This window comes from Bombina bombina, chromosome 2 (genome assembly GCF_027579735.1).
Source record: "Bombina bombina isolate aBomBom1 chromosome 2, aBomBom1.pri, whole genome shotgun sequence".
Classification (NCBI taxonomy): domain Eukaryota; kingdom Metazoa; phylum Chordata; class Amphibia; order Anura; family Bombinatoridae; genus Bombina; species Bombina bombina.
The window spans coordinates 1,248,959,011-1,248,975,487 of NC_069500.1; the positions used below are offsets into that span (position 1 = coordinate 1,248,959,011).

The following is a 16,477-nucleotide window of genomic DNA, read 5'->3' on the forward strand; positions in this document are numbered from 1 at the left end:
GAAGGTCTCCGAAAGCATGTGCCCTGAGACAGATGTTCCTGAGAAATCCACCACGGGAGAGAATCCCTTGATGACTGATCTAACTCTATTCTCTGAGATAGATCCGCTGGTCGCCATTCGATTGTCTGAGCATGCACAACTGGACAGCCCTCAAATGGAATCGAGCAAAAGGAATGATGTCCATGGAAGCCACCATCAGACTGATTACCTCCATACATTGAGCCACTGAAGGATGAGCAGTAGCCTGAAGAGAGAGGCAAGAGGAAATTATTTTGTTTTTCCTGACCTCTGTCAGAAAAATCTTCATCAATAGAGAATCTTTTATGGTCCCTAAGAACACTACTCTTGTAGCAGGGGAAAGGGAGCTTTTTCCAGATTCACATTCCATCCGTGGGAACAAAGAAAAGACAACAATATCTCTGTGTGAGATTTTGCTTGTTGAAAAGATGGAGCCTGAACCAAAATGTCGTCCAGGCAGGGAGCAACAACAATTCCACGAGAAAGCTAAAAGAGCCCCCAGAACCTTTGAAAAAAATCTGGGAGCCATGGCTAGACCAAATGGAAGGGCCACAAACTGGAAATGTTTGTCCAGAAAGGCAAATCTCAGAAATCTGTGATGGTCCCTGATAATAGGAACATGAAGATACGCATCCTTTAGGTCTATGGTTGTCATGAACTGACCCTCTTGTACTAAAGTAAGAATGGAGCGTATAGTCTCCATCTTGAAGGATGGAACTTTGAGAAACTTGTTTAGACACTTCAAGTCTACAATGGGACGGAAAGTTCCCTCTTTTATGGGAACCACAAATAGGTTGGAGTAGAACCCGAGACCCTGTTCCTGCACTGGAACCGGAACTATCACTCCCAGGGAGGAAGGATGTTGTATACATTTCAAGAAAGCCTCTTTCTTTATCTGATCTGCAGATAATCTTGAGAGAAGGAATCTGAATCTGGGAGGAAAAAAGTCTTGAATTCCAATTTGTAACCCTGGGATACTATGTCCATAGTCCAGGGATCTGGGACATCTCGTATCCCGGCTTGAGAGAACTGAGAAAGTCTGTCCCCCACCTGATCCGATCCCGGATCGGGGGCAAACCCTTCATGCTGATTTGGAATCAGCTGCGGGTTTCTTTGATTGTTTCCCTTGTTCCAAGACTGATTGGGTTTCCAAGAAGACTTGGATTGTTCCTGCTTGGAAGAAGGAGAAGGCTTTCTTCTGAAGTTACGAAAATTACACTGACATCCTTTAGGCCTATTCTTCTTATCTTGAGGTAGAAAAGACCCTTTTCCACCCGTAATATCAGAGATAATTTCTGTCAAACCGGGTCCAAACAAGGTTTTGCCCTTGTAAGGAATCGCCAGAAGCTTGACTTTAGAGGAAACGTCCGCAGACCAGGACTCCAACTAGGACAGCGAAACTAGAAGTTTTAGCTCCTAGTCTAACAACCTGTAAAATGGCAACTGCAATAAAGGAATTGGCCAATTTAAGAGCTTTAATCATATCCTGAATTGTATCCAAGGAAGTCTCTACTTGAAGAGAATCAGACAAGGCGTCGAACCAATAAGATGCTGCACTAGTCACGGTGGCAATATACACCGCAGGTTGCCATTGGAGACCTTGATGAACATAAATCTTTTACAAATAAGCCACCAGCTTCTAGTCCATTGGATCCTTAAAAGAACAGCTATCCTCAATAGGAATAGTGGTTCTCTTCACCAGAGTGGAAATTGCCTCTTTAACTTTGGGTACAGTATACCAAGGGTCTTTAATGGAGTCCTCGACAGAAAACATTTTCTTAAAAATGGGAGATGTGGAAAAAGACACCCCTGGTTTCTCCCATTCCTGTGAGATAATCTCCCTAGCACGGTCCGGCACAGGAAAAACCTTGGAAGTGGAAGGTTCATCAAAGAAACTATTAAGTTTACTAGATTTCTTAGGAGTGACAACGACAGGGGTATCGGAGTCATCTAAGAAGCTAAAACCTCCTTTAACAATACACAAAGGTGTTCAAGCTTAAATCTCAAGGATTACCACCTCAGTCTCAGAAGAAGGAATTATACTGTCCGAATCTGAGATTTCACCCTCAGAAAGTCCAGATGTATCTTCCTCATCAGACTTATGAGAAAGGGCAACTTGGGAAGCAGAACTGCGGACAGGCACCTTACTTTCTGAATTTCTAGATTTCCTCTGCGTTTTCCATGTAATCTGGGAATGGCAGCTAATGCCGCAGATACCGCTGAAGATACCTGGGAAGCAATTTCTGCTTTTAAATAAACTCCACTAGGCGTTATAGAGGAACCGCAGGGCACTGCATGTGACGCCATTGAGGCTTGGAACCTAGCAGGAAAAAGCTGAGGTATTATTTTAACAGCATCATCCTGAGAGACATTAGGCTCAAAAATGTTACCTTTATTTTGCAAGGTTTTCTTTACACATGAAGAACAAAATTGCATAGGAGCTGCAATTTGTGCATCTAAACATAATAAGCATGAATTCATGAGAGCAGGCTCTTGCTCCATATCAGACATGTTGTGTAACAGTAAATAAATTTGTACAGATAAGTTTAAAAGATTTTAATATTCAATTAAAATAAGCTAAGGAAAAATTACACTTCAAATTTTATCCCAAATTAGGATCGATCCCCAGCTAAAATTATGTGAGAAAAGTTAAGAAAATGTTTTAATAAACATCAAATAAACTTCTAAAATACCCCTCAGGCAACCCCACACCTTAATTACTGAGGTGCCTTACCGCTACCAATTAAGACCGAATCACCCAGAAATGGAGAAAAACTTTTTCCTCAGAAACGTTATGAAGTAAAGCCGGTCATGTGACCGCAACTGCCGAGCTCAAATTACTGCTGCGACACAGAGGGGCACTAAAAATAGCTTCCTGGTACACTGAGTACCAGAAATAACTATTTTTTCAAACCGGACAGTTTAAAATGTTGCATCGTTTTATTTTAAAGCAATGGGGAAATTAATAAGCTGCTGAAATAGAAAATTCAGCCTTACTTTCAGTTTAAACTTGAATTGTTTTTTAAAGTAAATACAGTATGTGTCAGAAAATAAAGCCTAATAAAAACATTTTACACTTTCTTTTTAAAAGAGTTTAAATGTTAGTCTTAAACATGCTAAAGTGCCTGCTTCATGCCCCAGTGTAACCCATACAACAGGATTATCTATGTCCCAATAGAAAAGCTGTGTCTTTTAATTTGTTAAGTGCATGGTCTCCCCAACTGGAAAAAAAAGCACTTACCTGCTCCGCTGTCCGGCATGTAGACAGTTACAAGGTATGAGAAGACACAGTTCTTCACAGAGACCTTTAAAAAAGAAAGAACAGAGTAGCCAGCTCTGGCTTTCAAAACTAGGGCAGCAATTGTTAGGAAAACACAGTAAGTACCTCTTTACAAGTTCCTAACTGCTTTAAAGACACCACTACCCGACTGCAAGGAATGACGTGGAATACGGCTATACCTCAAAACTTGCTGGTAGATGACCTCCTTCATGCACCGAAGGCAAAGAGAATGACTGGGGGTTGTGGGTAAGGGAGTGATAGTTAGCAGTTTAACTGTGGTGCTCTTTGCCTCCTCCTACTGGCCAGGAGTGATATTCCCAACAGTAATTACTCAAGCCGTGGACTCATCATATCTTAGGAAAGAAATAAATGTTTTAAACTCATTTGAGATTGTCATTTTATTAGCAGAATTTACAAGGTTCTGCAAAAAAAGAACAGTTATGTAAAATCAGGTAGAATGCATGTAACTTCTGCTGTAGTTCGTTTTAGACAGATGTAAATGACCTAGTGCTCTAAACTAGTCAATTACCTGTGCAGAATTGTCATTTAATCTTAAAGGGATGCTAAACCCAAATGTTTTCTTTCATGATTCAGATACAGCATTACATTTTATGCAACTTTCTAATTTACTCCTATTATTAATGTTGCTTTATTTCCCATAAATATTTTTTAATGTCCATTTAAGTTATTCTGTTTAGGATTTTGTTCAGGAGAGATGCTACTAGGCATATCCAAGCACTATATTTTTTCTAAAGCTATTGCTTTCTTTTCACTGAAGAACAATGTTAACAAGCATCCTGAAGCTAGGAGCTGCTGTTGCTATTGTTTTAGTAAAATCAATTTATTTGGAGACCCCTCTCGTTATGCAGGGGATTGTGAATAAAACAGGCTTCTCGTAACTGAATCAAGAGATAGTCTCCCGTGTTTTTCTATGGACAGGCTGGATCAGTTTAAGATGTATTATGCACTAACGAGTTCCACAGGGGAAAAACATAGAGATTCCAATACTGAAAGAGAGAGGATTTAAAACAGAGAAGTAAATCCTAAGGTCCTGGGTCACTTTTTATGAAACAAAGGAATTCACCAGCAATATTATTAGCACTTTATGACATCTTAAAGCTACCCCTGTGTAACACACATTTGTCTGAGGTCATATACATACCAAGATTTTGAACTCGGAATTTGAAGCTGCACTATTGCAAAATACATTTCAAATACATAAACTAACTACTACAAATCTAGATAAATAAAAGGGCATGGTACTCTTTATGTAGACATTGTGCAGAAATTAGAACTTTATAACTTATACTGTTACCTCAAGTGCAGCAGCAGGGCAGCTTGATGCCAGGTAAAGATCTTGAGCCAAGTTGAAGTCGCTGGTAAACATAGCAAGATGTCCTGCTATAAGGTTGTGATCTTCCAGGTCCTGGTGGGAAAATTACAGTTATAAATACTGCCTGATAGTGTATTTTATACTGAGTGTTTGATACTTTAAATCCTTCCACTACTGATATTAAACCTAAGAGAGCTTCTTTATTGAGGAAATATCATCCAAATGGTTTTGTGAATGCATGAAAACAAAATTTATGCTTACCTGATAAAATTTCTTTCTATCCGGGCATGGAGAGTCCATAACGTCATTCCAATTACTAGCGGGATATTCAACTCTTGGCCAGCAGAAGGAGGCAAAAAGCACCCCAGCAAAGCTGTTAAGTGTAAATTCCCTTACCCATAATCCCGAGTCATTCAGCCGAAGGAAAATGGAAAAAGAAGAAACACAAGGGTATAGAGGTGCCTGAGGTTTACTCAAAAAAACTGCTGAATTATAATTTATCAGGTAAGCATACATTTTGTTTTCTTTCCTATGGCATGGAGAGTCCACAACGTTATTCCAATTACTAGTGGGAACCAATACCCAAGCTAGAGGACACGTAATGAAAAGGGAGGGAGAACAAGGCAGGAGGAACTAAACAGAAGGCATCACCGCTTGAAGAACCTTTCTCCCAAAAGAGGCAAAAGTATCAAATTTGTAGAATTTGGAAAAAGTATGCAAAGAGGACCATGTTGCCGCCTTGCAAATCTGTTCCACAGAAGCTTCAATTTTGAAAACCCAGGATGAGGAGACAGCCCTAGTAGAATGAGCCGTAATTCTCTCAGGAGTCTGCTGTCCAGCTGTCTCATAAGCAAAACAAATCATAATTCTTAACCAGAGGGAAAGGGTAGTAGAAGTGGCTTTCTGACCCTTACACTTTCCAGAGAAAACAACAAACAGGGCAGAAGATTGCCGAAAATCTTTAGTAGGTTGTAGGTTAAAGTTTAGAGCACGCACAACATCCAAGGTTTTGCAAAAGATGGAGGATTAGGACAAAAAAAAGGAACAACAATTTCCTGATTAATGTTTCGATCCGACACCACCTTAGGGAGAAAACCCAATTTAGTACGAAGGACCGCCTTTATCTGCATGAAAAATAAGGTACGGGGAATCACACTGCAGAGCTGAAAGCTCAGAAATTCTAGGAGCGGAAGAAATAGCAATAAGAAACAAAGCCTTCCAAGATAACAATTTTATATCAACAACATCCATTGGCTCAAACGGAGCCTGTTGCAAAAACTTTAAGAACAAGATTAAAGCTCCAAGGAGGAGCAACAGGTTTAAACACAGGCCTGATTCTGACCAGGGCCTGAACAAAAGCTTGAACATCAGGCAAATCTGCCAGACATTAGTGCAAAAGAATAGACCATGCAGAAATCTGACCCTTCAGAGTACTGACTGACAAACCTTTCTATAGGCCATCCTGAAGAAAAGATAAAATACGGGGAATCCTCACCCAGCTCCAAGAGAAACCCTTATTGCACCAATAAAGATATTTACGCCATACCTTATGGTAAATCTTGCGAACAACAGGTTTGCGAGCCTGAAGCATACTATCAATGATCGCTTCAGAAAACCCACGTCTAGACAGAACTTGGCGTTCAATCTCCAAGCAGTCAGCTTCAGAGAATCCAGGTTTGGGTGGAGGAATGGACCCTGAATTAAAAAGGTCCTTCTTCAGAGGTAACCTCCAAGGAGGAAGAGAAGACATCTTTACCAGATCCATGAACCAGATCCTGTGAGGCCATGCAGGAACTATTAGAATTACTGTTGCTCTCTCCTGTTTGATACGAGCAATGACTCGTGGAAGGAGAGCAAAACGGAGGAAACAGGTATGCCAGAGAGAAGATCCAAGGAACCGCTAGAGCATCTATCAGAGCGGCCTGAGGATCTCTTGACCTTGAACCGTACTTTGGAACCTTGGCGTTTTGACGAGACGCCATCAGATCAAACTCTGGAACCCCCCACCTGAGAGTTATCAATTGAAAACCTTTAGGTGGAGAGCCCACTTCCCGGAATGAAAAGTCTGCCTGCTCAGAAAACCACCTCCCAGTTGTGTCCACCCCTGGGATGCGGAAGGCAGAGAGGAGACAATCTTGAGACTCCGCCCACTGGAGAATGCAAATCACCTCCTTCATTGCTAAGGAACTCTGAGTTCCTCCCTGGTGATTGATGTAAGCCACCAAGGAGATATTGTCCGATTAAAATCTGATAAACCGGACTAAAGCTAGTTGAGGCCAGGCTAATGAGGCATTGTAAAGTGCTCTCAACTCCAAGATGTTTATGGGAATAAAAGACTCCTCTTGAGTCCAAAGACCCAGAGCCTTTAAAGAACCCCAAACTGCTCCCCAGCCTGAAAGGCTGGCGTCAGTGCTTACAATCACCCAGGATGGTCTTAGGAAGCATGTACCCTGAGACAGATGGTCCTGTGAAAACCACCAATATAGAGAGACTCTAGTTAGGGGAACCAGAGCTATCCTCTGCGATAGGTCAGAGTGGTCTCCGTTCCATTGAGCATGCATAACTTAGGGGTCTCAGATGGAACCGAGCAAATGGAATGATGTCCATGGAAGCAACCATCAGACCAATTACTTTCATACACTGAACCACAGATGGACAGGTTGAGGACTGAAGTGACTGGCAGGAAGTCAGAAGACCTACAAGTCTATGAGAAAGCTTACGCCGCCCAGAGGTCGACCTTGGGAAGGGGGTACTGTCATGCCCCCATGGGGTTTTGAATTCTGGTCTCTCATGTTGTATCCCAGTGACTTTCCACTGAGCCACCAGAGGGCTTTGGATTTTCTGACCTTCGTCAGCAAAATCTTCATAGACAGATAATCTATAATCGTTCCTAAGAAACACACTCTGGTGTCTGACACCAGGGAACTCTTCTCCAGATTCACTTTCCACGCTTGGGAATGTAGAATAAACAATAACGTCTTACAAAAAGAAGGCACCTGAACCAAGATATAGTCCAGGACATATGCCACTGTAATTCCTTAACATCTGGCTAGTGCCAGAAGAGCCCCATCGAACCCCCGTAAGATTCGAGAAGTAGAGGCTAAGTCCAAAATTTTGTAATCATCTACGGTAGGAAAGGGACAAAAAAAGGTTAAGAATCCCTAGAGCATACATTTAAAATGTATCGAGCAAATTAAGCAAATATGATGCTTATAACAATAACAGTATTTACCTTTACTGAATCATAATGAATCAGGATAGAGATAAATCAAATAAATGTTGATAATCCCTAAACCCATACTATAAATGAGATAGTTATAATGACTCACTTATATACTATAACCTACTTTACGCAGACTTCCCCTAAATTCCATAGCATTGCTGAATACACAGCTGTAAGGATAGCTATGGTTAAAACAGGAATCCAGCTGGTAGATTGGAGACTTACCCACTGAATCACAAGTGGTCAGATTAATAACAATCTCCCGTATATATTTTTCAACTGCAGAAGATAAGCCGACAAAAGACTTATAACAATATCCAGAAGATATTTCCATGGTAGGAGGAAAATAAATCATGTAAATATTAATATTCCCCTACTTATGTCTTAAATATGCACAGCAGACACAAGATAAGATAAGCATTTTTAGTGCTTATAACATAGTAATCATATATTATACTGTAGAAAAAAAGGATAATATAAGTAGACCTAATGTTTAAAACATAGTCTAAGTAAACCGTACTGTAGAAAGATAGGGATAAACCATAAAGATGGAAATGATCCCGAAAACATACAGGAATGTGAGACAGGATAATTGGACATCATATTAATAACAATGACCAGTATATATACTTAAAAAGGAAAGGGATAAACCATGATCATGGTGACAATCTTAAACAAACATACAGTTACAATGCACAAACTGTAGAAATTTGTAATCGCCAGTAGGTGGGTATAAATAATATATGAATACCTGCTAAATAGAACAGAGAAAGAGATTAATCATATGAGAGACCCTCAAGATTTATCCACAGAATGAGAGGGAAATGTAATGCACCTTACTACATGACAATATAATAAAGAAGCATGCATTAGCAATAAATTGCCACCAGAGGGCGAGAAATACTAGTAAAAACACAGTATTTAGCATGAGAAAATAAATCATGAAAAATCAAATTGTAGGATATATGATTTATTATAATAAACACTCTCATAATAAAAAACTTATCCCTCATATCCTAGAGGCAGTATTATCAGTACACATAAAAACTGATATAAAACACCTTAGACCTTTCATAGAGAATAAACCTCTATGAAGGTCTAGGCTGAATAGGTTTAAATGAGGCTCACATAGAGATCGTACTTAACATTACATGATGAAGACATCTAAAATGCACTCAAACCGCAAACCTCACTGCCCATAGTGGGAAATAGAAAAGCTATTTCCAAAATGGCGCCAACAGAAATGCATGTCCACCGAAGCGGATCTCACTTACTATGTAGACGAGGTTGGAACAAAAAAAGCACAATTCTGTATAGAGCCCAACGTTCACGGCTCTGAAAACAAAAACAGACCATACGCCTCCTATCCAGCAGAGCTAACGCTCACGGCTCCTCCACCGCATAGCTGACTAGCTGCGCCATAGTATCCGCCCACAATGGCTGTCTTCTAATATGAGGATAAAGGTACATAGCCGCATGTAATAAAATAGAGCTGACGCAAAAGCTAAACACCTAAAGCTTAGAGCACCAGCGAGACCCCTCTAAATTATTAACTCGATAACAGATGAAGGGAGAAACCCTTCAAATGTGGTCATTGTTATCTAGCATCTTACTAATAAAGAAGCATGCATTAGCCAGCGCCGTATTAGGCAAGCGCCATAACTGAGTGCTGCGTCAGGAGCATAATATGGGACTTGCAGGTTCATGGGGAAAACCCTTCAGTCAGTGTATTAGTGCTCATTGTGATTGCCTAAAATAGCACGGCCAGAGAATATTTTTTTATAAAAGGCTGGTGGTAGTCTCCTCTCATCTAGCTGGAGAAGCCGCTGCAGCATCAGATAATGTTATAAAAATGTAAAAACATAACACAGTCAGCGGTAGCCTCCTCTACTGAAGCCAGAGGTGCCGCTGCTGTAATGAGGAACATACCAGCTGAAGGAGCTGGAGTGTAGATGCTCCATTATAAAGGTCCACACAAATAAATAAAAGCCTCAACCCCCTGTGTCATTTTTAACTAAAAACAAAACTATGAGGGTAGTTGAGTTATGTCAGAGGGAAATCCCCAATAATGAGTGAACCGAAGCCTGTATAAGGAGATGCCGGTAGATCCAAGCTGCTCAAATAATGGATATCCCCAACCTGGGATATAACTAAAGGGACATTATACACTCATTTTTTCTTTGCATAAATGTTTTGTAGATAATCTATTTATATAGCCCATAAAGTTTTTTTTTTTAATTAATGTATAGTTTTGCTTATTTTTAAATAACATTGCTCTGATTTTCAGACTCCTAACCAAGCCCCAAAGTTTTATGTGAATACGCTCGACTACCTACTCCAGCTTGCTCCTGTTTGTGTAAAGGGTCTTTTCATATGCAAAAGAAGGGGGAGGGGGGGAGTGTCTTATTTGCCACTTGCAGTGGGCTTTCCAGCTACCTTTTCAACAGAGCCAAAGTGACAGCTTCTAAGTAAGTTTTTAAACAGTTTTATACTGGATTTTTATATCAGTATCTGTGCATCTTATTCTTTATAGTAGTGTCTATTACATGCAGTTATATGAAAATGAGTGTATACTGTCCCTTAAGCTTTCCAGACCCATCTAAGAGGGCAAAGGAGGTTCCAGTTGGTCACCCTTCAAAGTCCTCCCTTTCCCTGATGACAGTAACAGTTAGACCTGCCAAAGGAAGGGTTTAAATAAGGATATAAACGAACTTACCCTCCATGATCTTCTGCTGTGGAGCAAACACAGCACTTCCCAGTCTGTCAGCCTCAATCGACAGCTGGCAGGGACATGGAGAGAAAAGAAAAACAGAGTAACCAACCCTGGTTTTCTATATAGTGGTAGCATAAATGTTAGAAGTAAAGACTACCTCGCCGCCTTCTAACTGCTAAAAGTCACCACTAGTCTTGCTAAAGAGATTGACCTGGACACAGCTAGACCCCAATCCTTGCTTGCAGGGAAAAGTACCCATTAAAAGGATAAAATTCTTCAGACAACGACTTCGCACACCCTCCATTGACAAAGGCAAAGAGAATGACTGGGGATTATGGGTAAGGGATGTTACACTTAACAACTTTGCTGGGGTGCTCTTTGCCTCCTCCGGCTGGCCAGGAGTTGAATATCCCACTAGTTATTGGAATGATGTTGTGGACTCACCATGCCATAGGAAAGAAAAGTATATTTTTGTCCTTATTTTATGGAGATTGTTTATGATAACTGTGACCTATGTTTTATTTATATTTGAAGAGTGATTCTAGTGCAGAATAAATAGACTGTGACAAAACCAATCTCGCCACTGTACATTGGAGGGCCTGTTATGGAACATTCTTTGGGCTGGAGGTACATGGGCTTAAGGATACCCAGAGACTGCATGGAAATATGGAATTTTATATGCTGGACACCCCATGTACTTTCATAACTCTGTCTTATGTCTATGTCACCCTGTATCCATAAATACAGGATGGGTACAGGGTGTGAGTGCCCCTTGTGGGAGCAATTGTGACTCTATAAGCCAAGTGGGCATAAAAGACTTTATAGCTAATAAGAACTGTTCCTATATTCTGTAATAAGATGTATTCTATGTATGTTTAAGATCTGATTGTGTCTCAGGAGTCTGTCTAGGTAAACTGATTGGGTTTTGTGTGATTATGTTAACTAGACTGCCCAACATCAGATTGTCTGAGTACTTAATATGTTAATCTGTTTTACCTGTGAATAGACAATTCTTAGAGGTTTGATGCATTGTTCATATGTTTGCTTTACTGTTTAACCAATGCCCTCTGTAACCTGAAGCCAGGGTTATATTCAACCCCCCCATCTGGGGTCAAAACCTGTATAAATACTAGGCATTCAGCCTTTAATAAATATATTCTTTTTTAAACCTGAAATGTGGAGCTTGGTCTCATGTTTGCAGGGAAACTGATCGAGGTTGTGAAGTGCTGATTCTGTATGCAGGACATTGTTCCCTGGTATTAACCCTTGGTATCCTGTTGGTACCGTAACAATTGGTGGCAAGCGACGGAATGAACCTTATCGCCCAGAAGAGCAACTACACAAGCCAGTAACCTCAGGAAGAGGGGGATTATTACAATACTGACTAAGATGGAAAAGAGAAAAGTAAATTTTGCAGCTTTTAAAAACTTCCTGGAAACAGAAGGAGAGATTGATGGGTACCTTGCGGATTTTGAGAGGCAATGTGCACTACACAAGGTACCCGCAGAGGACTGGGTCACGATATTATCTGGAAAATTATCCGGCCGGGCCAGAGAGGCTTTTCGGGCCATTCCAGATGAGGAAGTCAGGGATTATAATACTGTAAAAGAGGCTCTGCTCTCCAGGTATGCGGTTACACCGGAGGCATACCGGAGGTGGTTCAGAAACACTGTTAAATTAGCTGGAGATTCCTACCTTGAGTGGGCATGTAAGGTGCACCGCACAGCAGCTCACTGGATAGCGGGGTGCCAAGCCATATCTGGGGAAGCGGTGCTGCAGCTATTCCTGTTGGAACATTGCTTCGACAAGTTACCCGCAGGAGTTCGAGAGTGGGTTTGGGACCGTAAACCCTCCACCCTGCAGGAAGCGGCTCGCTTGGCAGATGAGTATACGGATGCCCGCAAACTGGACACTGCTACCACTAAGCCCCCTGCTAGAGTGGAGTACAGACCCCCAGTCACCCCAGCAGCTGCCAGTTACCAAACCCCGGCGCACCGCTATACCACACGGCCTCCGGCCACGAACTACCCTCAGAGAGCCCTGTTCAATTTGCGGTGCTACTCACAACCTATTCGGTGCTTTAGATGTAAGCAACTAGGGTACAAAAGACCAGAGTGTCCCCTAAACGCAGCGAACCAAGCGCAGTCCTGGAGAAGACCCGCCGGCGGAATCCCACGTAATCCTCAGCCTGCAGCCCGCTACGTAGAGGCGCAAGAATGCTGGAGCATCCTACATGAGGCAGACCTTGTGCAAGCTGCCCACCGGAATAACCGGCAACTGGTTAAAGTGAATGGGAAGAAGGTCAGTGGTCTACGGGATACTGGTGCTACCATGACCTTGCTTCAAAAGAACTTGGTGTCTGAGAAACAGTACACTGGAGACACTGTGGCTGTGAGGGTAGCAGGGGGCGATGTGTTCAGCCTACCTGTTGCCAGGGTACATTTGGATTGGGGAGTGGGCGCTAGACCTGTGAACGTGGGGGTCAAGAAGGACTTACCTGCTGATGTTCTTCTTGGAAATGACTTGGCCCCCCTTGTTTCTGCCTACGCTCCTATGGGTCCCGCTGATGTTAACTCTGTGACTACCCGTGCCCAGATCCGTGCAGCAGAGACTGACCCACCTGCTGCTAAGCCCCAGGACGCTGAGCTCAGTAAATCTCTATCCGCTATTGATATGTGGAGGTCCCGTTACAATGCGCTGATGAAGGAGAAGAGGAGCGCAGAGGAAAAAGCACGTTTAGAACGTGAATCTCTGCTAGACAAGCTGCACCGACAGACTGCAGAAAACACCAGCTTGAGAGTGGGACATGAAACCTTAAAGACAAACTTAGTGACACTTGAGGAGAAGCTGACGCTGGCTCATAGTGAGGTGCAGCAACTCAAGGGCACCCTATGTCAGTATGAAGGGATTGTGGATACCTATAAAGAGCAGGTACAGAAAACTCGTAAAGAAGCTGATGGGATTTTGAAGGACTGTTTGGCCCTGGTCTGGGCACTGAGGAATTTGAACCCTTGTTTGTATGGACAGGAATTCTCTCTCATAAAGGGAATACAGATGGATTGTCCCAGCAAACTGACATGCCTACCAGGCGCTCTGGTGGTATATGGCACAGTATATACCCTGGACAGCCGAGCATGACAAACCAGAGAGAGAGGAGTTTGATGGTCCTGGCTTGTTATGGGAGTCCTTTGCAGAGCCTGACTTTGGGAGCCCTGCGCAGACCAGACTTCAGGACATTTTCTATGAGAAGGAGGCTAGGCATGACTGGGCTGACCCCCATGAAGTAGAGCCAGACCTGGCTCACTTAGCAGCCCTGGAGTGGGAACTGGAGCAGGACTACCGAGATCTCTTCCACTCCATTGGGAAGGCTCAGCAGGACAGCAAGGTGAAAGACCCAGATCCAGACCCATCCAGCTGGGAAGATATTGTGGAGATTTACTGGGAAGGACCCCAGGTGGCCGGTGGAGATGGGACCGAGGTCTCTCCACCGGTCCTGCAGGGAATTGGGAGCCCAGACTCCATTCCCCAGCGGCAGGCTGAGTTACAGGGGGCAGAGACAGTTGGTCCTGTCCCCCAGCAGCAGAGTGATATGCAGAGAATTGGGAGCCCAGACTCCATTCCCCAGCGGCAGGCTGCATTACAAGGGGTAGGGACAGTTGGTCCTGTCCCCCAGCAACACGGCTGTTTAGCCAAAGGGGAGACGATTGGTCTCCCCCTCCAGCAGCACAGCTATGTATCCAAAGGGGAGACAGTCGGTCTCCCCCTCCAGCAACCAGGCTCCCACCAGGCTACTTCCATGGTAGTGCTGGCACCCGGGCAGAGTACAGCTGGTCTCTGCCCACCTCGCAACCCACCAATTCAGCGTACCAGTCCCCCACACAGCTGTGGTGAGGCACCTGGACATGGACAAGTTTTCCCCGTACTCAGGTGTAGTAACCATTTATTGTGGGTGGGCTGTACTACTAATTGTGTTTTATGGGTGGGTTGCTGGACTAACCAGGGCACTGACCGGCAGGAGGTCAGATACCCTGTTAGTCTGTTTGGAAAAGGGGAGAGATGTGACAAAACCAATCTCGCCACTGTACATTGGAGGGCCTGTTATGGAACATTCTTTGGGCTGGAGGTACATGGGCTTAAGGATACCCAGAGACTGCATGGAAATATGGAATTTTATATGCTGGACACCCCATGTACTTTCATAACTCTGTCTTATGTCTATGTCACCCTGTATCCATAAATACAGGATGGGTACAGGGTGTGAGTGCCCCTTGTGGGAGCAATTGTGACTCTATAAGCCAAGTGGGCATAAAAGACTTTATAGCTAATAAGAACTGTTCCTATATTCTGTAATAAGATGTATTCTATGTATGTTTAAGATCTGATTGTGTCTCAGGAGTCTGTCTAGGTAAACTGATTGGGTTTTGTGTGATTATGTTAACTAGACTGCCCAACATCAGATTGTCTGAGTACTTAATATGTTAATCTGTTTTACCTGTGAATAGACAATTCTTAGAGGTTTGATGCATTGTTCATATGTTTGCTTTACTGTTTAACCAATGCCCTCTGTAACCTGAAGCCAGGGTTATATTCAACCCCCCCATCTGGGGTCAAAACCTGTATAAATACTAGGCATTCAGCCTTTAATAAATATATTCTTTTTTAAACCTGAAATGTGGAGCTTGGTCTCATGTTTGCAGGGAAACTGATCGAGGTTGTGAAGTGCTGATTCTGTATGCAGGACATTGTTCCCTGGTATTAACCCTTGGTATCCTGTTGGTACCGTAACATAGACCTTATGTATAAACCTGTGGAATCTATATTTGAGATAACATCAATTCTAGGCTAGGTAAGATTTTTGTGAAGGACATTTCCAGTGATGTGTAGCTGCAGCCTATATACAACCTTGTAAACACAACATCACAGCAGCTTTATTGTACATATCATATTATCCTGCATAAGGTATATTTTATAGTGCAGCATAATTGTACATTATGTATGTACGATTCTGTTAAAGCTGCTTCTGGCGCAGCACAGTTAACTTTTCCTGTTACATAGTCCAACTAATGTGTAGAATGTATTATTTTTATATATATATATATATATATATATATATATATAGATAGATAGATAGATAGATAGATAGATAGATAGATGAGCTCACTAAATGAAAAAGGTGTTTTAAAAACCCAAATGGTAAACAATTTAACATTATCACATATACAGCTCTAGTAACAAAATACAGCTTTACAGTTACTACCAAGACTGTCACCGAAAGTAGCCATAGTCATAATGTCAGGGCTTGACAAACCCAGGCACCAGGTATCCAGTATCTCCTTAAAATTAGGCCCTGGCACCCTGGTTTAGAGTCAACAAGACAAATATGGGTGCAGCAAACTATATATCTATATCTTTCTTTATACAAAATCAAGAGGTGTTTAATGTCCATTTAGTGTAAATACCATGGTACTTACACTAAACTGTTAACAGTCGTATAAGAATGCAGACACCCACCTTTATTTGCTCCAGAGACATTACCATGCCCACATTTCCAATGCTACGATAAACATGCAGGGCAAACTCCACCTCCATGTGATGCAGACTGGCTCGGGCAAGCTCATTCCAACTTGATTGCTCATTTAACAGTTTACATACATCCCAGGCATCCGGAAATCTAAACAGTCAGAAAGAACAGGTCAAAATGCTGCAAGATTTTTTCTTTTTACCATCCAGATTTTATCCAGTACTCTTCTTAAAAAGACTTCAATGCCCCAAAAATCTATAATACCTATAAAAGAGAATAATTTAAAACATAAACATTTTTTTGTATGAAAAGTGATATATTTTTTATTCAGAAACTAACAGGTAGTGCATGTCTCTTAGCTCACTGGCTATTAAGGAAGGATCCACTTA

At 42.2% G+C, this 16,477-nt stretch overlaps 1 protein-coding gene across 1 annotated transcript in view; it reads right to left on the reverse strand.

Moving 5' to 3' along the window:
* WDR19 (WD repeat domain 19) overlaps nt 1-16,477 on the reverse strand; it is a 296,764-nt gene that overhangs the window by 120,817 nt on the left and 159,470 nt on the right. Inside the window, exons 18-19 of the mRNA XM_053704050.1 lie at nt 16,079-16,238; nt 4,614-4,724 (exon numbers count right to left, since the gene is read on the reverse strand). Of these exons, the coding sequence (XP_053560025.1) occupies nt 4,614-4,724; nt 16,079-16,238 (271 nt within the window). The remainder of the gene's footprint in view (nt 1-4,613; nt 4,725-16,078; nt 16,239-16,477) is intronic.